We start from the raw sequence: 24,151 nt of genomic DNA on the forward strand, positions 1-24,151 counted from the left end.
TTTTTTTTTTTTTTTTTTTTTTTTTTTTTCTTTTTTTTTTTTGTTTGTTAATACAGTCAGTTCTTAGTAAACCTGACCTGAACCTTTCACTCGCACCAACATTTTATAATTGAGAATCAAAGTTCGTTTGGGCAGGGAGTGTGGCTGTAGAGGAATAGTAGGATTTTTAGAGGGGTGGAGAGATTTTTGGAGGAGGTGGTTCCATATTGAATTTTTTGTTATAATCGATTTGGTTGTATTCTTTTGGATTGGACTCCTTTCTGGTAGGCGACTCCTTTTGTAGGCTTATTATTTTCATTTTTGTATGTCCTTGTACAATTGTCCATTTCTCTCCATTAAGCTTGGATTTTTATCTTAAAAAAACAATAGTAGTAATGAGAATAGGAGTCTGTTTTCGTTTTAGAGAGAAATCCAGAAGTTATCGCTTTGATGACTGACATAGAAGAATCAGTGGAAGCAATAAATCTCATACTAACAAAGACAATATGGGAAAGAAATTATTCTAAAAAGGTGAAGTTTTTCTTTTTGGGAAATAGTGCATAAAGTCATTAGTACAAGTGAAAATCTATGAAAAAAAGAACGCCTTACATGACTCTATTTTCAAATGGGTTCCTATTATGCAAGAAAGACAACGAATCATAAAGCCACTTATTTATGAAATGTCCATACGCTCTGAATTTCTGGATAAACCTTGGGAGTGTGTACCTTTTGAACATAGCTTATCTGAGATGGAACGAATGGAGGATCCTACCTTGGACTCTATCCACCATGTTGAGACTATCCAGACACCATGTTGGTCTTCCATATGGCTTTGGTCAATCTTTTANTTTTTTTTTTTTTTTTTTTTTTTTTTTTTTTTTTTTTTTTTTTTTTTTTTTTTTTTTTTTTTTGTCAGGGTTTTATTAATAGCAGTAGACCTAGAGTTTGGTTGGTTGGTTGAAGAAAGAGATCCTAGAATATTGACCTTAGCTGTCCAGAAGTCGTTGCATATTATCCTGACCCAATTTTTGGCCAGAATTATCTGAAATGTTAACTATGAATGTACTCCTTTGCTGCTTTAGCTAATGATCCAACGCAAAATCTGGCCACCCGTCACCTTTTTCTCCATAGAAAATCATAAAGAACTAGTGCTGCGGCTAACAGTTTCAACTTGAGTGAGCTTTGGACCCCCCAAGAGAGCTAGTCTTCAAGAAAATTAGTTTATGATCTGAAGTATTCCTCACTTTCCTTGAGAGCCTCACTTTCTGAAATGTTAAGAACCAACCTTCCTACTTCTAAGATTTGTGAAAAGTCATACCCAATTTATCTATGTGTCTTATTCTAATACCTTGTCTTGCTTAAGTATTCTGATCTATAATTAATAATATCTGTGTTTTTATTCCACATGTAAAAAATTAGATTATACGTGTTGCAGCAATTTATTTGATTTATTTTTGTGAGCCAAGAGAGATATACAATATGGTTTATTATGAAATTTACATTTTTAATATAATTCTTGATGATGGGGACTAATTATTTCTATTTTGATATTTGTTGACACAGGTCAGTGCCTCTTATGAGCAGGCTTTGTTGGATGCTCGTAAACTTATTGAGCGTGAAATGGAAAGATTTAAGATTTGTGAAAAGGAGACGAAAACCAAAGCCTTCTCGAAAGAAGGTTTGGGTCAACAGCCTAAAACTGTATGTCCTTAAGCTCTATTCAATTTCTCTTTGAGCTTAAATCAATTGACAGCTTGCTAAACATGTTTATAAAAAAATTTCCTCCATGCTTATATATGTCCGGGTGCTTGTCCCATTAATTGTTTGCAATTATCTTCTGGAGATTTGGTTTGAAAAAAATAGGATTTTTTTTTTTTGAAGATATGTTCCTGATTGGCTGGATCATTTTGGATTCATCAAGATCTAAGCTTCTCGTTGGTGTTTTTTATCTTAAGTTTCTGTTGGCTATTTTCTTAATGATATTTGTATTATTTGGGTTTTCATATGAGTTTTTTAGGGGCAATGATCAGCTTTCCATGGTTTTTATATATATATATCATTGAATTTTTGTATTCCTTAGCTTTTAAATCTGTGACACCCGAGTAAAGGAGAGATACATGAATGAACTGAGATCACAGTTGAATGAGAGTGATTCTGAGGATAGGATGCTTGAGAAAAACTCAAAAGAATTGAAGTTACTACCTATTTACTTTTCTTTTCAGTAGCTCAATCATAAAAACTCCAAGTAAAGCGTGCTTTGTTTGGAGCAATCTTATGTGGGGTGACCTCTTGGAAATTGAAGCATGGGAGTGAGGATAAAACATATTGAAAGGACTCGTATTGGTTTGTGGGGATAGTAGTCTTCACTTTTCAAAGTGACAAGTAGGTAGCGTGATCATGTCATAGGGAATGCATGGGAATGTTGATATAATGAGGTGTCGAATCCAAATTCCAAATCTTGGGCATGAGGCGTTACACAATCATTAATGAAAAGTTCTGTTTATTGTTCAAAACAAATGTCTATCTACTGTTTTTGCTATCCAAAAGATGGTTGTTCTTTGTCAGGTGATCCCACTGTAAGGTTCCTGTCCATTATTTTTTCAAGAAAATTCATGGATACACTTGCGTGCAACTCAAAACTGAAACAGTCTCATATGCATTTTCTGAACTATTTTGGGTTTTTGTTTAGGATCAAACTAGTAATTTCTTCTTTGCTTGGTATAAAGAGCCAAAATTTCAACGGGAGTGGACAGGAAATGCAGAAATACAATTGCAAATAAAAATAGGCTAATATAAAAATGTGTTCTGTCTAAGGGGCCTTCCAAAGTCTATCAGTGACCCAGTTGCAATATTCCAGAATGAGGTTATGTCCCCCTAACAAAGGTTTCTTTTTAACGGGTGTTATCTTTATTTTCATTAAAGAATAAGGGGATGTGTTCTTGATGCCAAATTTTCTATTTTCATTAATGAAAAGACCTAGGAAAAGAATCCAAGCTTCAAGGAGGTTTACGTTAAGGTGATTCACTCTTACACTTTATTTTCCTATTGGTTGGTGGTGTGATGAGTAGCATGTTAGATCATATTTACCGAAAGGATCTTTTAAGGTTTTGTGGGCAATGATTGAGTTGATATTTCTTACCTGCGATTTGCTGATACCTGATGATACTTTGTTGTTTTGTAAATATTATGATGGTTTGTTGAATTCTTGATTGATACAATTGGAGCATTTGAATGGCTTTCAAACTGGAAAGTTAATTGGGACAAATCAATGGTTTGTGGTATTAGTATCGATCTTTCTACACTTGATTATATGCCAGCAAGACTTATGTTAAATTGGAGTCATTACCAGTTTCTTATTCGAGAATGCTGGGGGGTGGTAATCTGATATGTTCAGAATTTTGGTCTCCTATTGTTGAAAAGGTTTCAAAGAAATTGGTTAAATGGAAAAAATTCCAGCTTTCTTGTGGTGGAGGTTTGGCATTATGCAACTCGGTTCCTTCCAACATTCCTATATGTGATTTAAAATTTTTCCAATTTCCTTCCAATGTATGTTCTCAATTAGAAAAGGCTGAGTAAATTCTTTTGGGAAGGCAATGCTGGTGACAAGTTTAATCGTTTGACTCACTGGAATATAGTTTCTCAATTGATGGATGATGGTGGGCTTGACACTGGAGGTCTGAGTTAGAAAAATATTGCAATTCTAGCAAAATGGGAGCAGAGATTCTGTCATGAACATTCTGCTTTATGGAGAAAGGTGGCGGCTAGTATTTATGGGACTGATTTCTTTGATTGGCATTCAATCTGCAAGATTAATGGTTGACTTAGATGCCCTTGGAATAATATTTATAAGCAATTGAGATTGGTGGAAAATTTCTCCCTTTTCAAGGCTGGCAATGGGTAAAGATTTTTCTTTCAGCATGATGATTGGCTTGGGTAATATTCTTTAAAATTATCTTATACAAATTTGTTGAAGGTGGTTTCTTACCTTCTTAGTTCGGTTAATGGCAATTGGGTTCTGCTCTTTTTTCGTGGAAGCTGGAAACTAGATGAAGTTTGAAGGAAATTGAATTGTGAATATTGATTACTGCTGTCTTCTTTGAGTTCAGTGAGATTACAGGCTAAAGAAGATCAAATTTGTTGGAAAATCGACCCCTCTGGATTATTTCCTGTAAGATCTTTGACGAAGCATCAAATATCTCATCCTCCTTTGAAAAGTTAGTGTCTTGGCATGGATCATGTTCAATGGCCATCTCAATACGATTGATTTGCTCCCAAAAGAGCTTCCATCTTCAGCCTTGCAGGCCTCTCTGTGTGTTTTATGTTTTGCAGATAATGAAGGCAGGATCACGTCTTCCTTCATTGTTGAAATACAATGGAGCGTTGGTTATTTATTTATTTAATATGTTCAAATCTTTATTGGGTTTTCTCAAAGGATTTAAGGAGCAACTTACTTCAGTTTCTTTATGGGCCGATCTTATCATCTCAAGGTCCGGATCGATGCCATAAAGTCTATTTTTAGAAGGTTATGGTTATCTACATATTTTTCAGGATAAGAGTAAGCCTTGGTTAGAGCATTATGATATTGCTAGTTTAAGGCCTCTCATTGGTTCCCACTTTCTAATTTGTAATATTTGTATTAATTTGATTGCTTTTATTCAATCTTCTTAGATTTCTTTGTTTTCTTTTTGTTTTTTTTTTTCTTCTCTTTCTAGGAGTTTGTATCTTGAATATTTTTTCTTTATACAATAAATGAAAATTTTGTTTCTTGCTAAAAAAACACCCATCAGTGTTGTAATTATTATATTTTAGCTATACATTTTTTAAATTTGGTCTGTCGGCTTCTTGGTTTTGGGTTTAGTTTCCTCTTTTCAGCTTCTATCCCCAGTGTCATTTTCAGACATATTCGCAGTTTTCTATGTTATGGGCTATATATTTGTTATTTTATCTATAACCTTATTGGTTTTGGACTTCCTATCTCTGTCAGCAATGGAAATTGGTCCTCTTGTTTTTCAACCAACTTTCTTTTAACGGGCTCGGAAAAAAATTCTAGTTGTTTTATCAGTTCATTTACAAATAACTTGTAAATAGTAGCTCTGCCTACACGTGAAAGTTGTTTATTATTTTTATTGTTGGTTCTAATGAAGCTTCTCTTTGGTTTTCAAATATAGGACCCAAAGGAGAAAGCTAAATCAGAGACACGAGATTGGTTGAACAATTTGGTATGAAAGTCCCCTTGTACAGAACCTCCGTAGACTCTACTTCTATATTGGAGAACAATGCATTTTCTTCAAGAATCAGCATGCTGTTCTTTGTTGCAATGGTTGAGTTTCCAGATTTCTGGAAAAATATATTTTTTTGATAAGAAATCAAAACTTATGTAATTATGGCTTGATGCAAATTTAGCCTGACTAGGAAATGTTTTTTTTATCCCTTTGTGTGGTGGGGAAATCTTGTCTCCGTTCCTTTGTACTCCCATTGATAATGAAATGTTTGTTTTGTATTTTAAAAAAAAAATTGTTCACTAAAAAGGTACATTAAACCCACACATCTAATCAAAATCTTAGCCCTAATCTGAGTTCAACTCACTTTGTTTTGGCATCTTCCTTAATATATCTGTTTTACGTGACTAGTCTTTTGACCACTATAGTCTCTCTTTCTTCAGTTCCAACTTATCAGCTTCAATTCATTGGACCTTTCCCACCCTAGAAGAGGTGTATGTGGAAGTAATAAGATAGTTTATTACGGGGGAGAATGTTTTGTATGAATGTGGGAGTTTCCTACCAGTTATTTGGGTAAATTTAGTATACATGGTAGGAAGTTAGAAAGTCTAGAACCTTATGCAAAACTTTTCTTTTGTTGTTTATCCTTGGTAGGAGAAAGAAAAACTCTGTCCAATTGCTTAACAGGCACTCGATGTTTTTATCCTGGTCAGGTTAGTGAGTTGGAATCTCAGATTGATAATTTTGAAGCTGAGATGGAGGGTCTATCTGTGAAGAAGGGAAAATCAAGGCCACCTAGATTGGTAAGTGGTATTATGCTCTGCATTTTCTAAACTGATATGTTGTTCTTTCCTAGAACTTTGGGTTTATAGTTATCTGTCCATTTTGTCGTTACAGATTCATCTGGAAACTTCTATTACTCGGCACAAGGCTCATATAATGAAGCTGGAACTAATCTTGAGACTGCTTGATAATGATGAATTGAGTCATGAGGATGTCAACGATGTCAGGGAGTTTTTAGAAGACTATGTGGAAAGGAATCAGGTTATTACTCCTTCCATCTCTTTTTGCAATCGAATTGTGTTGTATGCCTGCATTGTACTCTCATTCCTTTTGATAAGAAAGCAACAATAATTAAGATGATGAAGGGGTAAAGGGGGCTTGTGTAAAAGAACGACCCAGACAATGAAGCAAACAAAAATGAAAGCCAATTACAAGAGATTTTGCTCTTATTAATGATAATTAAAAATAAAGCATCATTACAAAACTCTAAAGATGAGGAACCACTTGGGGAGGCAATGGAATGAGCTGCATTCAAGCCTCTAGACTTCTCAGAATTTATATAGTCTCCTATCTTGAGCCAAATATTCTGTAGGATAATACTAAATCCTCTCTTGTTGGTTTGCAATTGGGGTGCTATTATTGACTTTCTGTTGTTATTATTATTATTATTATTATTATTTTAAGTTCAAACCCACATGAGTTGGTTTCATGGACATTAAGATATGTGCAAAAAAGTAAAAAAGTACGCGACTTTTTGGTGGATTTAAGCCCTATGGTGGTCACCTACTTGGAAGATAACTTTTTAGATGTTTTTGTTCCTCATCCTAGTCATATTTCTGCTGATTTTACTAATCATTTTCGAGCTCTTACTAGTCCATTGCAAGGTACTCGTCCTTCGATGCCAAGTATAGAAATTTATTAATTAGAGGGAGAAATATTGCTGAATAGTTCTACCAATCAAGTTCTTGAGTTGAAGTTCTATACTAGAAGAAAATCCAATCAAAGGAACCAAAACCAAATAGTTGATCCTTCTCCGAGCCTATTTGAGACCAAATAATGAAATTGAAAAGTTTGGTAACCCATCTTTTGATCCTACTCCTCAACTATTCAAAATATTGAACCAATCATGTCTGATGTTGATGATCCCATAACCATTAGAAAAACGTATTGAAAGATGTACAAAATATCCTATCACAAACCACCATTTATTTAAAAAAAATTCAAATAGTCCTAAAGCTTTCACATCTAGGATAAAGAATTTATTTGTTTCAGGGAATATGCATGAAGCTCTAAATGATTCGCATTGAAAACCAGCAGATATGGAGGATATGATGAATGCTCTAAAGCAAAATAATTCTTTAAGAATAGCAGAGTTGCTTGAAGATAAGAAACTTGCGGGATGTATAAGTGTTCACCATAAAATATAAAGCTGGTGTTAGTATTGAGAGATAAAAGATGAGACTGCTATCTAAAAGAGGTTTTCATGAGCTTATTAATAGGTTATGATACGGGTGTTCCAAAACCGAGCCTAACCAACAATATATTTTCTTGTTTCCTACCAGAAACAAAGGACTATGCCAATAGTGTTAATCATATCAGTATTATAATTTATTTGGCTTATTAAAAAAAAAAAGGAAGAGAAAAAAAAGTACTTGCAATTGGTCTTCTGTTATTATCAGTTAGCCTTTGTTCTTTTCAATTGGAGTCTCTTTCTATATATCTTGGACTATCTTTTTTGTATGCTCTTGTATAATCTTTTATATTTCTCAATGGATGCTCGATTGTTTATAATGTTTTTTTATATTCTGCTTGGACATCTAGGATTTTGAATTTTATTACTTTAATAATAAATGCAAATCTTATAGTCTTATGTTGACTACCTATCTAAGATGTTAATAAGTTTTTTTTTAAAATAACCAAATGTTGTAAGGTTAGGTTGTTGCCTTATTAAACTGATTGAAATTTACTTGTGGTGTGTGTAAGCTGGTCTTAACATTTACAAATATTAAAAAAAATCTTAATTATAGAAGGGATTAGAAATGATACCCATGTAGAAGTATCATGTAATAATTTAGAACTATTCATAGATATAGATTGATACATTTGCAAATACACTTTTATATGTTTTTATCTGGACTGATATTGTTCATTTGACTATCAGCACCATTGAAACTGGATACTTTTATGCCTTCATTCCAATTGATTGCGTTCATATGACTATATTTCAGTTCATGAAAATATCAAACTCACATTAGCCATTGACATCTCAAAAACTGTCTATATAGGAGGATTTTGATGAATTCAGTGATGTGGATGATCTTTACAGCTCATTGCCACTCGATAAGGTGGAATCCCTTGAAGATCTGGGTACAATTTGCCCTCCTAGCCTTGTGAAGGTATGGATTTTTCCTCCCTCTGCTCCATATCAAGTTGACCAAACATAATAATACATGTTTTGCTGTTAACTTGAATGGTAAGTTTATTTATTTATTCCTATTTTGTTTTATTTTATTTAATTTTAAATTGGGGGGTGTTGGAATTGCAGAGCCTTCATGTCACCTATGAAGACACCTTTAACCCATGGATAGTCTTTCCCTTATATATGTTAGTTTGAATATTTGATGAGAGGTTATGTATTACGGCTTGGTCTTTATCCCTTATATATGCTACTTCGTAAAAAATCCCTTGTGGGTCTCAGTGGTCTTCATCCTCCTAATTTGTCTAGTCTTTGTTTTATCTCAGTTTGATTGTTTCGTCTTCTTTGATGTAATGGTAGTAAGAGTTGGTGTATCAACGGATGGGTCTTTTGTGGAAGGAATGAACAACAAACATAAGATTTCTCTTTCTTTCACTCTCGTACATTGGTGTGAATGTTCCTTGGTTGAACTATTGCAATGTCCAGTAAACTTGTTTTTTTTACAAGAAATTTAGGGAGGGTTTTGGGGCCATTTGATTGTCCAAGTTTCGATCATCCCTCGGTTGGCACTTTGAATATACCAAATTTCTTGGATTTATATCATTTACACCAAGGCATGGAAGATTTAGGAGCTTTTAAAATGATTGATGGTAGAAATTTATCAAACACCAGCCTTATTACCAGAGAGGGGAGACAGTATCCTTTGACATAGGGTTCGGTGCTTTTAATGGGACTAGTCTGCATGGTTATCAGTAGTCTGCTATAATAGAGCAAGTTCTTAGGGAAATGGTTGTCTTCAATAATAAAACTCCTTGTGAACTGTCTGCCCTAAATTAACGAGCCTATTATTGATGCTTCTGTTGCTCAATGTTGTTCAATCCTCCCCAAGCAGCCCAATCGAGATTACAGAGTCCTCTCTTAAGGCTTCCATTAAATCTCAGTGTTAAAAGAAGTTAAAAGTTGTTACATTGAAACTTATCCCTTATCCTATACTCGAAGAAGAGAGCTCCTCATTTCTTCTCATTGACTCATCAAGGTTAATACTATGGATCCTGATTTAATTGAAGAAAATTGTTCACGAGTTTTGGACAAAGGCCAATAAGCGTCTATATTCACATATACTATCACATAGGCCACTTCTTTTGGAGATGCAAGGTTCTTGTATGATCCAAAGAAGGCATATAGAAAAGAATTTGATCTCAAGACATCAGCCTGAGGAGCCTATTAAATTATTTTGTTTTTGATAAAAATAAGTTGAAAATTTAGTATCTAAATTGATATGTTGTCTTTTGGCAGGGTACAACAGCTCTCAGCTTGAAGACTACTTTGGCAACAACGGGAACTCAAGTGCCTGTACGTCCTTCTATTAATATTTATATAGCAGAGACATTTACTTTTTTTTTTCTTTTTCCAATTGATATTATAAAGGATTTAGATGAACCTGCAGACTTCATTTTAATCAACTTTTTCTACTTTAGATTTCTTCATGATGAACATTCTGCTTTATTTGATGCATGATCCTTGAAACAATTTTAGGGCATCTGGACAAGGACGGAATTATGGAATTCTATTATAATCCTGTAATTTGTATTCTTGTTCTTTTTGGCAGTTCAATGACATGCTTTTTTCCTTTGTATGATCAGAAAATATGAGCGTGGTTAACTGTAGAATTCTGTAAGGCATGATGGGATTAGTTTTTTGTAATGTCCATTGTATTCCTTTTTATTTGTTATCATGTCAATGAGGTCTTACTTTTTGATATTGAATTGGGTTCTCAATTCAAATTATTGCTAATATATTGCGAGGCTAATTAATGTTCTTATTCAATTTGCTTTAGTTTTAGGAGATGTGTTATTGATAAAGTTCTACTTTGGTCGAAGTCTTGGAAAATTTTCATAGATCTGTATCTTGAATTTAGATCTTTGATTGTCTTGTAGAGAGAACCTTTTAGGATTTGCATGTAAATTAACGAGATACAAGCTGTTTGAGTTGGAATCAAATGCAATAACTGCCTTTTCTACTGTACCTTGGGATAAAAAATGAATACTAACACATTTTAGTCCCTTGTTTGTCCTAATTGTTACTATGTAGTTGCTACAGTACGTTAGTAATGTATGCTAATTTTCCAGGTTACTGTTGCTCCTAATCATCAACCAAATACTGTCACTCAGGATCAGGTTGATGATTCAACTTTGCCAGATGGTAACACTGATACTCTTTTGAAGACCCCACCTCCTAAGAATAGTGTCCTTGGTTCTTCTGCTGCTACAACACCTACCGGGAACCATGCAGCCTCCACTTCCTTGAATGGTGCAGTGCATGGGTCTGGCTTGTCTGCTACATCAGCCATTCTTCCAGGTTCAAGTTCTGTTCGTGCTGTGGAGGCTACGGGTGCTCCTAATTCATCTCCGGTAAATATGCCCACTTCTGCAAAGGATGAAGAAATTTCTAGCTTCCCAGGCCGTAAATTGTCTCCATCATTTGCGGATACTGGACTTGTAAGGGGTGGCATGGGAAGAGGTGTCACTGCTAATCAACCAGCCTCTAGTTCCACCCATACTTCTGGTATTGTGGTTCCTAGCACTATAACTCTTGGTAACGTTTCTTCTGCCTCTGAAGTCACAAAGAGAAACATTTTGGGATCTGAAGAACGGGCTGGTAACAGTGGCTTGGTGCAGTCTATGGTTTCTCCTTTAAGTAATAGAATGGTTTTGCCTACAGCAGCTAAACCTAGTGATGGAACGAGCTCAGTTGATCCTAGCAATGTTAGTGATGCAGCGGCTATAGGAAGTCGAGTTTTCTCTCCAGTGGTTCCTAGCATGCAGTGGAGGCCAGGAAGTTCTTTTCAAAATCCGAATGAAGGAGTATGATACTTGCTACTAGTTCATTCAAAACTGAGCTAGTGGATTCTTATTAATGAGGATTATCTATTTACTGATGATTAATGGAAAATTTTAAGATATATTCAAATCATTTGTTGGGTTGATAATGAATTGATCTATTGAGGATGAAGTATTACTTAGTTATATGTTTTAGTAAAAATTTGATAAAAATAATTGTAGCTGCTGTTCTTACTTCTTTCCTTGAGATCAAAGGTTCAAATCCTCACTCCCATACTCCTAATAATAAAATAGGAAAAGAAAAGAAAAGATAAGATAGGATAAGGTAATTTGAGCTTAGGTGATTGTTTCAAGTTTGTTCTAAACCTTGGTTGTTTCCTTTATAAACTATTCGTATGAATTTAGCGGTAAATGGTTTAATTCCTGATGACTTAATCATATCTTATATCCCACTTTCTTCGATGCGAAATACTAGCTCGAGCATCTTCATGATTACTGGCCTATTCCCAAGAAAATCTATAAAATGTTTCCTGATGTGGTTAATTCCAGATGATTTAATCATTTCTTTATATCCCGTTTTCTTCGAGGCAAAATACTTGCATTAGAATAATCTGCTCAAGTACCTTTAGGTTTAATCTGTTTTATTACTGCCCTTTTCCCAAGATAATTTATAGCTTTTCTTTCTTATGTAGTTAACCATTTCTTCTTCAGGGGCAGTTCCGTGGAAGAGCTGAAATAGCGCCTGATCAGAGAGAGAAGTTCTTGCAGCGTCTCCAGCAAGTTCAGCAACAGGGTCATAGTACACTTCTTAGCATGAATCTTGGTGGAGGGAACAACAAACAATTTTCTTCGCAACAGCAAAGTTCACTTCTACAGCAGGTTTTCTTATTCATAATTTTTAGCCTTCTTTATTCGTAATTTATAGCCTTTTTCTTCACTACAGCTGCTTTGTGCCTTTTATTCCTTTTATTTGGGTGGGGGTAATGATATGTTGAATAAGAATAGAGTACAAACTTCATACATTCTATTGAGTATTGACTTGCTCTTTTCACGAGTATAAAAATTCTAAGAACACGAATTTTTCCTTCATAATATCACAATGATTTACCAAGCCATCTAACTCACCCTCAAGTGAATTCTTGATTTGGATATACAATATAGCATCATCACAAACCCAAGCCTTCTTTGTGTTATCCTTTGGCGTATCCTAATCAATATAATCATCAATCTTAGTGCCTTGTTGATAAAATCGAATCGTGTTACTCCATTCATTATAATCATAATAATTATAATAATTGGAGCCATTTAACTTATGCTTCACAATCTTTGACGAAGGGGGAACTATCTTAAATGCTATCACAAGTTTCATTTCAACCGTTAGTTACACAAACAATCAGTAGACAAACCTTAAGAGAAACAAAAAACCAGGCCTGAACTGCAAGAATGTGAAGTAGGTATTATTGAACCCAACCACACAGAACAACCGCAAAACTAAACATGAGACAAACCAGGGTGACAAAAGGTGGAACATAGCTCTCATGCGCCGGTGTGTGGGATAGAGGGCACCGGCGCATGGAGAATACATGGTTGCTTTGGCTGTTGAATTCTGGGGTTTGATAAATCAATAGTGGCAGACACTGGCAGCGGCTGAGGTAGGTGTTGACTACAAGTAAATTCACAAAATCAAAGATGAAAACAATACATCTAACTTCCAAACTCTAAAGGCTCCCAAAAACCTAATGGTTAACAAACTCTTAATTGCACTTTCAAAATTTTATACATTTATTGTTTTGTCCTATAATAGTCTATTTAGCATATTTAACAAGTGTTCGATACATGTCTAACAAATGTTGGACCTATATTGACTTTGTACAACTAGTACTTTTTAACATATATCTATTGTGTTATTAAGTGTTTGTTATGTGTCCAACAAGTGTTAAGAGTGTCTGAGTGTTCTACACATGTCAGAAACAAACACGCCAACCAAACTTAAGTATCCATACTTTCTAAATTATGCCCAAGGTAGACAACATTATACCAGTGTGGAGATGGGTGGAAGTTCCATTGTCCTCTACATTTGCCAACTTGAGCTTAGCTCAAATAGTTAAGACATTTATCCTCTACCGGGTAAAGATTCAAATCCAGTGTGTCATTGAAAAATTGAAGTTGGCCTGTGCATTACACCATAATACAAAGGGGACCTTTTTTTTTATGTACAGGTTTTTTTGTGAATATTTCTGCTTGGTGATCACTATGTTCAATCTATCCATAGTTCGGCATTGTTAAATAGTACCAATGATTTGGTTTTCTGTATTTGCAGTTCAACTCCCAAAATTCATCTGTTAGTTCTCAAGCTGGTCTGGGAATTGGAGTTCAAGCACCAGGAGTTAATGTTGTTACATCTGGTTCATTACAGCAGCAGCCAAGTTCCTTCCAGCAGTCTAATCAGCAGGCATTAATGACAAGTGGGGCAAAAGAATCTGGTACGGTCTGGATTCTTGTCTTCATATACCAATGTGTTAATGTTTCTCTATCCCTATGGGTTGTCCTTCATATTCAATTTCGTCATGGGTGAGGAGTGGGCACAATTTCATTTATGGTGTCCCAATGTAATTATCTTGGAATAGGACATCACATATAAATGCATATTTTTATTTGACCCTCCTACACAGATTAATTACATGAAGGGCAAAAACATGGAGCCTTGAGAAATCTAGAATTTCTTTCTTGTAAACATATGTCAATGCTCACTAAATCAATAGACACTTTAGCTCATATTCATATTCACACATTCTTACATTAAACTAGATGACATAAGGTTGTGGCTGAATAGGAATAAAAGAAATTTTCAGGAAACTGAAGTTTCTTAATGATACTTTTCAGGACATGGTAGTTCCTTGAGCTTTAAAATTGAAACTCTTCTTACAATTCATCTTAAATGTATGAAAAGTTGGAATGTTAATTCTGCTAACTTGGATGCATTGTAATCTCGTAAGTTCTTTTCAGAACTTTATGTCCTTCCTTTTCTATTCTTTATTACGTTGGATACGCAAACTCATAAACCAAAATATCCTCTTTAAGTTCTTCTGTTTGTTGCCATTTGGAACCTTAAACTTTTCCTAGTCCAATAACTTCAATTTTCCTAATGGTCCTTGTTCATACTAAAATTCCTTTTGAAATCAAATTAAGAATTCAGATTGTCACTAAGAAGCACTCTTGCCAAAATATTTGTCGAGTGCATAGAACATTTCTTCTGAAGGTGTTTTGTTTTTTTTTTTTTTTTTGATTTTTTTTGGTAAGAAATGCATGGGTCTCCTTTACGATTCAACAAATGAGATACTGGTAACTAAAATGTTTACGTTCTCTCATAGAATTACATAAACAAGACTGACAATTTATTCTTGTGTAATGCAGATGTTGCCCCTGTAAAAGTTGAAGAGCAGCAGCAGCCACAGCAGCAACAGAGTTTACCTGAAGATACTACTACTGATTCTGCTGCTGGTTCTGTCCTTGGAAAGAATCTGATGAGCGACGATGATTTAAAAGGCGCATATCCAGTTGATACTCCAGTATGTTTTATTTCTTGTCTATTGTAATCATAGTTGCTTCAGTACACTAATCTTTCCTTGTCAAACAGGTTGTTGAATATGTTATTGCGTAAACAGCATGAGCCTTGTTTGTTAAAGAGCCTACATCTTTAGTCCTGACGTTGCTTAGAGCTTCTAATGATGCAAATGAAAATAGTGAAATAGCTTTGTTGGACATTTAATTAACTTGCGCTGAATAAAGTGTTCTAAAACATTTCTCATTGGACGGGAAAGGATGCCGGGAGTACTACTGAGTTATTTAAGAAAAGGAAGAGAATAATTTTTTTTTAAAAAAATTTCTTGCCATGATACAATGATATGCCCACAAATTCCATTTTTGTTTAAGAAGCATGGCAGTTTATTAGATTATTGGAATATATCAAGGGAAGAAAGGGGACCCCGACAGCTATAGGAAGTCGGTATTTTCAAAGCGTGTGGTGCATTCTAAGGTGACAAATCTCTTAGTCGCCTTGGGATGAAAACAACAGAAAGAGTGTCAGTGTCACAAGCATACGAGAAGAGTTTTTTTTTTAATTAAATTATTTGTTTTTAGAAAAACTGTACTTTATTGCTTGATAACCAAAACTGTACTTTATTATTTGTTGTAGGTTGGCGTACCTGTTTCATTGACTGAGACTGCTTCAGTGTCGAGAGAGGATGACCTTTCTCCAGGTCAACCTTTACAGCATGGTCAACCTTCTAAAAGTCTTGGTGTCATTGGCCGAAGAAGTGTTTCTGACTTGGGTGCCATTGGTGATAACCTCGGTGGATCCTCGTTGACTACTAGCGGAATGCATGATCAATTCCATAATTTGCAAATGCTTGAGGCTGCATTCTACAAGCTACCTCAGCCAAAAGACTCGGAGCGTCCGAGGAGCTACACTCCAGTTCAGATACAAAATCTCTTTGTCCTATGACTGTATTTTATATATATATATATATATACTTTTTTTTTAATTATTTTTTTTGTCTGAAATTATTTCATCTACAGAGGCACCCTGCAGTTACTCCTCCGAGCTATCCTCAAGTGCAGGCACCTATTATAAACAATCCTGCTTTATGGGACCGGTTAGGTCTTGAGACCTATGGCACTGACACATTGTTCTTTGCATTTTACTATCAACCGGTATTACTTTTATCTTTTTATGTAATGCTGTATTTCTTTGACATCCAGTCTAATCATGTGCTGAACTGCAGAACACCTATCAACAATATTTGGCTGCTAGAGAATTAAAGAAGCAATCTTGGAGATATCACAGAAAATATCAGACATGGTTCCAAAGACATGAAGAGCCGAAAGTTGCTACAGATGAATATGAGCAGGGAACTTATGTGTACTTCGATTTCCATTTTAATAACGATGATCTACAACATGGATGGTATGTTTACTTGCTAATCTTCTCGTCAATTTTTCTGTTTGCTACCTCATCTCTTGTTGCCTTTTTGTAAACTGGATCTTGGATGATCTGAAGAAATAATTTGTTGTTGAGGATCTTGGAAAATCTTTTAGATCGCAAAACACAATATATATTAAACAACCTTAACATACTCTATACATCTACACACCTCAAATTATATGCTACTATGTTAACTATATTTGAATTGTGTTTGTACTGTAGGTGCCAAAGGATTAAAACAGAGTTCACTTTTGAGTATAACTACCTTGAAGATGAACTCAACATATAGAGGATGTATGGCAGTGATCAAGTGATTCTAAGCTTTCCCAGGTTTCAAAATTTCCGCCATCCTTTTGAAGTTCTAACTCTTTTCCTGTTTTACAGAAACTAGAGATAAAAATGTATCCGTAGCTTGCCAACTTGTTGTATTAAATATACTGGGCAATGGGTGAAAAGAACCGAAGTCTGCACATTATAATCTTTGGTGAAGTCTCATTTCTTGTTGAGATAAACTTTTGATAGCATGAAGGGGTCTGTTCTATCATCTTTATTTGTCATTTTCAGGTTCCATATCAGGCAAGGTTGCAGTGAGTTAAGGGTTGATTTAGTCTTTTTACTTCCCATTCCCTTTTTAATTGTAAAGGAGACATGATACATGTTGAGTTATAAAGATAAGATGTTAGCATGCGTTCCCTTGTATTATGTATTTTTCTCATAACTGACCTTTGCAAAGTCCAGGAGAAAATGAGTTAAAATCTCCACCTTGGCAACTTATCTGAATCATTTTGAATGAATTTGTTTTTGAAGATCCATGCTTCCAGTCATGAATGTTCACGAGTAAAAGCAGCAGTGAGTGTTAAGAAACATGTGTCTATCATGTGAATACATGGGGCCTTCACCCTTTTCACAGATATACCTCAACTTTTGGTGCAAGGATGGGAAAGCATGGAGGAGTTTTACTTTCTGGTATGTTTACGTTAAATTACAAACTCGGTCCCCCATGGTTTAAGCTTAGATTTTTCGTTTCTCTTATAACTTTGAATAGGATAAATTAACGTCGAACTGAAATGGATCTTTATTGTTTTGGGCTACCGCTAGCAAATATTGTTCTGGGTTAGAATGTAACGATCTAGGTCCATCACTAGCAAATATTGTTCTGGGCTTTTCCTTTCGGGCTTCCCCTCGAGTCTTTAAAACTCGTTGGCTAGGCTAAAGTTTCTACGCCCTTATAAATAGTGGTTTATTCTCCTTTCCAACTAATGTGAGCATCACATAAAATGTCACGTGAGAAGTGAGGATTTGAATATTTTAGCTTTTGATCAAAGTTTTATTTATATATACTTCTTCCCCTCTCTCTCTCTCACGTGCGATTTTATATTGAAATGAAATCCATCAGAAAATTATATAATGTATAAATACATTCTCTTAGAATTTATGTCGGCGACCGACCACCATATATAGGCGCATGTGAAATGACGATTACGCCCCTGAGGTTTTGAATGGTCGTTCCCTTATTGGTGCCACGTCACCCATTTTCTTCAAAATCTTAGGGCTGGTTTGTGTTTTAAAGTAAAATACAAAAAAAGTGGGGTTCCTTTCCTTTTTTTTCCTTTTCTTTTCTTCCTCCCCAATCACATTTATTCACTTCTTTCCTTTTATTTATTATTTTTTTCTTGATATAATACTTTGTGCTATAATAAAATAATAATATTAACGTGTGGTTTTAGGTTTAAATTTTGTTATTGTCAAACTTGGGACAAAGATATCTATCTGTCATTTACGTGCCAACAACAATAAAATAAAATTTTATTTAACATGAGAGCTTAAAAGATAAGGAGATAAATGAAATTTTTTAAATATTTCTTGGGTTGGATGAAGTAGACAAAATTGGGTGAAAATATGTAGCAAAAGTGATTAATGTAGAGTGGGGCATTATGAAATGAAATGAATAAAAGGTAATAAATTTAAAAGGAAATGCGTAGTTAGGAAGCATGTTTGTTATAAGAAGGAAAATGAAATGTGTATTTTAGTTTTGGGTGTAACGTAAATGAAACCCCAAATACAGTAACCGGTAGAGGAAGAGGGAGAGAGAGAGAGAGAGGGAGAGAGAGAGAGAGAGGGAGAGAGAGAGAGAGGCGTTGCAGAGGCATTGGTGGTTACTGAGGAAGAGAGAGAGAGGCGTTGCAGACCCATTGGTTCACCACTTGCTTTCCAACGCTATTTGGTTTTCAATTTCGATTCTTCCTCTCTCAATTCTAACCGTTGGGGGTTGGCCCCATTTGCCTTATACTCTCGCCCACATCTTTGAATTTGCCTCCTCCTCCTCCTTCCCACTCTCCACTTCCTCTGCTTCACGTCTTTCAAAACCCACATTACATTTCTGGGCTTCTCTTCTGTTTCTCTCTACATTTCTCTCTCTTTGCTCTGTATTTCCCTGGATCTTCGGTTCTACCAAGCCCCCATCAACAACAAATTACTGCAAAGGGATAAGCTTGGTTTTTCTTTTTTCAACCCATTTCCATAATCTATACTTTCGTTTGCTCTCCTTTTGAAGTTCATCTGGGATTGGCGTGTGAGGGGTAGGAGGACAATGGGAAGATTAGGGTTTCTGAAGTGGGTTCTTTTGATTGGGGTTTTGGGTTGCTGTGTGGAAGGTCTTGGGGTTAACTGGGGAACCATGACCAATCATAAATTGCCACCCAAGACCATTGTGCGGATGTTGAAGGATAATGGGATTCAGAAAGTGAAGCTTTTTGATGCAGATCAGTCCACCATGGGAGCTCTGGCTGGGACTGGTATCGAGGTCATGGTTGCTATTCCCAATGATCAACTCTCCGCCATGGGAGACTACAAGCGAGCCCAGAAATGGGTGCAGAGGAACGTCACCCGTTACAACTTTGATGGAGGAGTTACCATCAAGTAATTCATTTCCCTCTCTCTCTCTCTCTCTCTATAACCCAAAATTTATTGTGTTCGTTCCCATTCTTCTGATTTATTTTTGAACCGATTCCTGATCTGTTTTCTCTTTGGATTTTCCAAATCTCATCCCACCTTCATAATCCTGTTTGCATGTAGTTGGTTAACTTTGCAATCATGGGGGATGGTTTGGACTTATTTATTCATTACCAATCTGAGATTGATGATTTTGTCTTGGGGTTATGAGCAGAAGATTTAAAACTTTTTTGCTATGCTGTTCTTGTTCAGATACGTTGCTGTTGGCAATGAACCATTTCTGTCATCCTACAATGGATCATTCTTGAATGTTACCCTTCCAGCCCTTCAGAACATTCAAAATGCACTCAATGCAGCAGGTCTTGGAGAGTCCATCAAGGCAACGGTGCCTTTAAATGCTGATGTCTACAACTCCCCGAGTAATAGCTCGTATCCCTCAGCTGGTAGGTTTCGTAGTGATATTAATGGACTCATGACTGAAATTGTCCAGTTTCTAAGCAAAAACAATGCACCTTTTACTGTAAACATTTACCCTTTCCTTAGTCTTTATGGCAACGCCGACTTCCCTTTCGACTATGCCTTCTTTGATGGTGCAAGTAATCCTTTACTTGATGCTGGCACTGGGATTCAGTACCACAATGTTTTTGATGCAAACTTCGATACCTTGGTTTCGTCTCTGAAAGCTGTTGGATTTGGCGACATGCCGATTCTAGTTGGCGAGGTCGGATGGCCAACCGATGGTGACAAGAACGCCAACGCTGCCAATGCTTATAGATTCTACAATGGCCTTCTACCAAGGCTTGCAGGCAATAAGGGCACCCCTTTAAGGCCTGGATTCATTGAAGTATACTTGTTCAGTTTTCTGGATGAAAATGGGAAGAGTATTGCTCCAGGAAACTTCGAGAGACATTGGGGTATTTTCGGGTACGACGGTCAGCCAAAGTTTGCAATAGATCTTTCTGGTCAGGGCCAAAACAAACTACTTGTGGGAGCACAGGATGTGCAGTATCTTCCTCAGAAGTGGTGTATGTTCAATCCAAATGCAAAGGATCTCAGTAAACTTGCTGATAACATAAATTATGCGTGCACTTTTTCAGATTGCACTTCTCTTGGATATGGATCTTCTTGCAATAATTTGGACGCTAATGGGAATGCTTCTTATGCATTTAACATGTATTTCCAGGTGCAAGATCAAGATGAACTGGCCTGTAATTTTCAGGGCTTAGCCACAATAACCTCACAGAATCTTTCGCAAGGTACTTGCAATTTCATCGTCCAGATAGCTTCCTCCTCCTCGACCCCGTCCTTTGCTGCTTCTTTTGTTAGTTTATTAGCATCTATGGCCTTGTTATTCACTGCATTGTTGCTATAATTTCTTCTGTGGATACTCTGATGGATGCCCCATTTTGTTACTTCTTTACTTCATTTTTTTTTTTCTTATGGTTCGTAGGTTTTTTTTCTTTTTTCTTTTTTTACCTCATTTTTAAGTTCTCTATGAATTGATTGATTCTATTCAATCACTACTCTGGTTCTATGCATACAGTCATGACTGAGATTTTTTGTTGAATCCTTTATCTGTTCTACATTTAAACTTGATGGAATAGAGCATATGAAAAGAGGGAGTAATGGATGTAACCATTTTCTACCAACTAAATGAATCCATCTTTGATTGAATACCATGAAACTATGAGATCCCACATTGGTTGGAGAGAGGAACGAACAAAGCATTCTTTACAAGAGTGTGAAAATCTCTCCCTAACAAACGCGTTTTAAAACTTTGAAGGGAAACCCAGAAAGGAAAGTCCCAAAAGAACAAGATCTGCTAGCGGTGGGCTTAGGCTATTACAGTGTCCAAGTAGTAATTGATACACGGGTGGTCTTAAAAACTAAATTCATCTCTGGTAAAACCTCTAAGAAATAGAAAGATGCTTGTCTTTTTGTACTCGAGAGTTCATCACTCTAATGTAGAAAGGAAAGGGGAAAGGGGAAAGGGTAGTTGTGGTTTACATTGAAGAACCAAATAGTTGCAGCTTCCAGCATGGTTGGCCGGTAGTGTAGGTTTTAAGAAGAGGAAAAGGCAGTAGAAGTAGAAGAAGATGCATTGATCATTCTCATCTCCATAACTCTTTTGTGTGAATTGGAATGCAAGAAACTCACAAAAGTAGGGCTGTTGGCTGGTCTATACTCTGGCACCAACCTTCCTGACTTCTTGTATCTAACTCCACATGCATTACATAATGTCTTGGGTCCCAATGGTCCACCCCTCCACTGTGGAGTCCTCTGTGCCTGACAATGGCTGCATCTCCTCCCACTCCCTGCACCCTGTTTCTGCTGCAGCCCCAAACTCTTCTTCACTGTTGTATCTCTCTGATCCATGTCCACCTTCTTCTCCCTTTCTTCTCCTCCTCCTCCTTGAGCCTTATGCGGCAATAGGAGCTCACTGTCGGCCAACCAATATGTCTGTTGCAGCAAAAGAGTGTCTGCAGAGGAAGAGGTCAACTGTAAGGACTGTTTGCTCGGCAGCAGGTTCAGTTGATCGAGGTGGTGTTGACCAATGAGAGGGCGAATACTCGTGTTGGCGGGCGCCTGTCTTCTCTTGCTTCTTGCCTTGCTGGGGACTGCAGAAAAGTGAGAGAACGGCGAGTCGGAAGAAGATGGTGTGGGGTGAGAGAGTGAATTTGGTGGTGGTGGAGGATTGTTGAGGTGTGTGGATAGCTGTGGGGGTGGGAGGGGGAGGCTGCTTCCTTTGGCTGATAAGCATTCTTCCACAAATGCTGACAGCCACTCCAAGTTTACATCAACTTCCTGAATTCAATGAAGCTCAACAATGGTNAAAAAAAAAAAAAAAAAAAAAAAACAAAGCAATGGAGTTTAAAATGACATACCATTGTCGTCATCTGGAGTGAACAGAGGTCGTCGTCGAGAGTGGAAGAAAGCTCGGACTTGAGTTTAGAACAGTCGTCTTGCTCGTATTCGCTGTTGACCGACACCATTTTCGGCTGGTAATCCATGGTAGCAACAGCAAAGGGGAGAGAGAGAGAGAGAGAGAGAGAGAAGGGAAATTTGAATAATAATTGGAGAACTGTATGAGGTATGAATGAGTGAAGCAGTAATATTGTATGGCTGTGATGCTTATGAGTTGGTTTTGGACTCTAATTTTTTGTGTCGGCAGATTACGATGGCTTGCTTTTAGCAACTAACAGAATTATTCAAATCAACGTCCCCATCTCCCTCCTCCTTCTCCCTCTTACTAAAAACAATACTTTGCACTCACTCTTAAGTCCCTCTGACAAAAGGTGTGTGAGCAACTTCTTTAGTAACTTTTTAAACTTTTTTTTTTTTTCTTCTACGAGGGTGTTTAAATATTTCTCTAACAGTTACGTTTTAAAACTTCGAGAGGAATACTGGAAATGAAAGCTCAAAGAGAATAATATCTACTAGCGGTAGGCTTGAAGTATTACAAATGGTATTAGAGCCAGACACTAGACCATGTGCCAGCCAGAAGGCTGAGCCCTAAAGGGGGTGGACATTAGGCGGTGTGTCAACAAGGATACTAGGTTACGAAGGGGTAGATTGCGATGAATATACTTCCACATACTGGGTTACGAACCGGATGGAAAAGATATAATATGTGTCACAGGCTTGGTAATTGACAATTTTATGGATTATATTAAATATACTTCCACATAAAAATAATAATAATAACAACGAAACAAAGCCAAAATGGTTACGTAGGTAAAAATTGACATATACTCCTTATTTAAAAAANAAAAAAAAAAAAAAAAAAAAAAAAAAAAAAAAAAAAAAAAAAAAAAAAAAAAAAAAAAAAAAAAAGTAACAATTTTGTTTCTTAATGTTCAACGAGCATAGTAGGTGGTGCCTAATTTTAGAATAATATAATGACGACTGATGATGGGTTCGCCATTTTCAGAAGCTAGACGATGCCGCCATTGACGAGCATGACTTGACCGTTGATCCACTCGCCTTCATCGGACGCCAAGAACCCAACAAAAGAGGCCACATCTTTGGGTTCCCCAACCCTCCCCAGCGGACACTTTTCAATCACTCTCTTCACTGCTTCCTCATCCATTCCTCCGTACAACATCTCCGTCGCCGTCGCCCCCGGCGCTATGCAGTTCACTGTTATTTTGCTCCCTCTCATCTCCTTTGCTGCCACCTTCGTCATTGCCTCCACCGCCGCCTTTGATGCTGTGTATGCCCCTATTCCCGCTGTTGCTGCTGCCACCGCGGTTGATGATATCAGTATTATCCGCCCCCCACCGCCGCGTTTCACTCTGTTTGCTGCTTCTCTGCAGCACAGGAAACTTCCCCTCGTGTTCACACTGAAAAACACAATCGCCCTGATTCATATGCATAACTGCTTGTTGAATCCTATAGAACTTACCCCAAGTTTACAACTTATCTTCTAAAGCTTCGAGTCTAGTGGTGATTTAACTAAAAACTCCTCCCATGGAATTAATAAGAGATTTAAAGATTTTTCCTATGAAATTTCATAAAAGAGGTAGAAGAGGGACCTGAAAATCTGGTCAAAAATCTCCAGTGAAGTATCAGCGATATAAGGGTAAGTAGGATCAGAAATTCCAGCACAATTAACCATGATATGGACTTGGGCGCCAAATCTCTGCTCGGCTGTGTCAAACAGCGACTTCACTTGCTCTGGATCGGACACATCTGCCCGCCAAGCAATGGCTCGTAGGCCACTCCCGGTGGCCGAGGATGAATTGATCTCAGCAGCAACACGGTCAGCTTTGGCCGAGGATGACACATAATTGACAACAATACGGGCGCCAAGAGCAGCGAGGTGAAAGGCGATGGCTCGGCCGATGCCCCGAGAGGCACCGGTTACAATGACCACTCGATCCTGCAGCGGCAGAGCAGCCACAGCAGGGCCTGATTCTGAAGCCATTGTAGTCACGGGAGGTTGAGATTGACAAATTCAAGTGACTCTATATTATAA

The 24,151-nt window shown here is 36.8% G+C and overlaps 4 protein-coding genes across 11 annotated transcripts in view; 2 read left to right on the top strand and 2 right to left on the bottom strand.

The window, feature by feature from the left end:
* LOC111801027 (CCR4-NOT transcription complex subunit 3-like) overlaps window positions 1-16,986 on the top strand; it is a 17,938-nt gene extending 952 nt beyond the window's left edge. The window contains exons 3-18 of one of the 7 annotated variants that reach the window (XR_002816070.1): window positions 1,543-1,680; window positions 5,148-5,198; window positions 5,912-6,001; window positions 6,096-6,242; window positions 8,267-8,377; window positions 9,694-9,750; window positions 10,527-11,261; window positions 11,949-12,116; window positions 13,558-13,720; window positions 14,652-14,806; window positions 15,433-15,711; window positions 15,816-15,950; window positions 16,022-16,203; window positions 16,444-16,515; window positions 16,606-16,705; window positions 16,786-16,923. Coding sequence is in view for 5 of the 7 variants with exons in the window: in XM_023684986.1 (XP_023540754.1) it covers window positions 1,543-1,680; window positions 5,148-5,198; window positions 5,912-6,001; window positions 6,096-6,242; window positions 8,267-8,377; window positions 9,694-9,750; window positions 10,527-11,261; window positions 11,949-12,116; window positions 13,558-13,720; window positions 14,652-14,806; window positions 15,433-15,711; window positions 15,816-15,950; window positions 16,022-16,203; window positions 16,444-16,510 (2,478 nt within the window). In the remaining 2 variants the exon portion in view is untranslated. The other 6 variants (XR_002816069.1, XM_023684986.1, XM_023684987.1 and 3 more) reach the window with 6 other exon arrangements.
* Window positions 16,987-18,343: 1,357 nt separating this feature from the next.
* LOC111801028 (glucan endo-1,3-beta-glucosidase 8-like) lies at window positions 18,344-23,197 on the top strand. 2 transcript variants are annotated; one of them, XM_023684992.1, is made up of 3 exons: window positions 18,344-19,140; window positions 19,426-20,429; window positions 23,105-23,197. In XM_023684992.1, the coding sequence occupies exons 1-3, from the start codon at window positions 18,812-18,814 to the stop codon at window positions 23,125-23,127; spliced, it is 1,356 nt and encodes a 451-aa protein (XP_023540760.1). In that variant the 5' UTR covers window positions 18,344-18,811; the 3' UTR covers window positions 23,128-23,197. The 2 variants fall into 2 exon arrangements, with proteins under 2 accessions (XP_023540760.1, XP_023540759.1); XM_023684991.1 differs by lacking the exon at window positions 23,105-23,197 and having other exon boundaries at window positions 19,426-20,740.
* LOC111801030 (GATA transcription factor 12-like) lies at window positions 21,048-22,390 on the bottom strand. The gene is made up of 2 exons (XM_023684995.1): window positions 22,059-22,390; window positions 21,048-21,978 (listed from the first exon to the last, which is right to left on the bottom strand). The coding sequence occupies exons 1-2, from the start codon at window positions 22,182-22,184 to the stop codon at window positions 21,235-21,237; spliced, it is 870 nt and encodes a 289-aa protein (XP_023540763.1). The 5' UTR covers window positions 22,185-22,390; the 3' UTR covers window positions 21,048-21,234.
* LOC111801031 (NADPH-dependent aldehyde reductase-like protein, chloroplastic) lies at window positions 23,006-24,125 on the bottom strand. The gene is made up of 2 exons (XM_023684996.1): window positions 23,709-24,125; window positions 23,006-23,516 (listed from the first exon to the last, which is right to left on the bottom strand). Exons 1-2 carry the CDS (start codon window positions 24,098-24,100, stop codon window positions 23,108-23,110), a joined length of 801 nt encoding a protein of 266 aa, XP_023540764.1. The 5' UTR covers window positions 24,101-24,125; the 3' UTR covers window positions 23,006-23,107.
* Window positions 24,126-24,151: the final 26 nt, after the last annotated feature.

The sequence above is a fragment of the Cucurbita pepo genome, chromosome LG08 (genome assembly GCF_002806865.2).
Source record: "Cucurbita pepo subsp. pepo cultivar mu-cu-16 chromosome LG08, ASM280686v2, whole genome shotgun sequence".
NCBI lineage: Eukaryota > Viridiplantae > Streptophyta > Magnoliopsida > Cucurbitales > Cucurbitaceae > Cucurbita > Cucurbita pepo.

Excerpts from the sequence above, each read along its gene's own strand:
- LOC111801028 (XM_023684991.1), top strand. The coding sequence starts at position 18,812 with ATGGGAAGATTAGGGTTTCTGAAGTGGGTTCTTTTGATTGGGGTTTTG. Across the intron at positions 19,141-19,425 it reads GATGGAGGAGTTACCATCAA|ATACGTTGCTGTTGGCAATG; the intron begins GTAATTCATTTC and ends GTTCTTGTTCAG.
- LOC111801031 (XM_023684996.1), bottom strand. The coding sequence starts at position 24,100 with ATGGCTTCAGAATCAGGCCCTGCTGTGGCTGCTCTGCCGCTGCAGGAT. Across the intron at positions 23,517-23,708 it reads ATTTTTGACCAGATTTTCAG|TGTGAACACGAGGGGAAGTT; the intron begins GTCCCTCTTCTA and ends TGTGTTTTTCAG.
- LOC111801030 (XM_023684995.1), bottom strand. The coding sequence starts at position 22,184 with ATGGATTACCAGCCGAAAATGGTGTCGGTCAACAGCGAATACGAGCAA. Across the intron at positions 21,979-22,058 it reads CACTCCAGATGACGACAATG|GAAGTTGATGTAAACTTGGA; the intron begins GTATGTCATTTT and ends CATTGAATTCAG.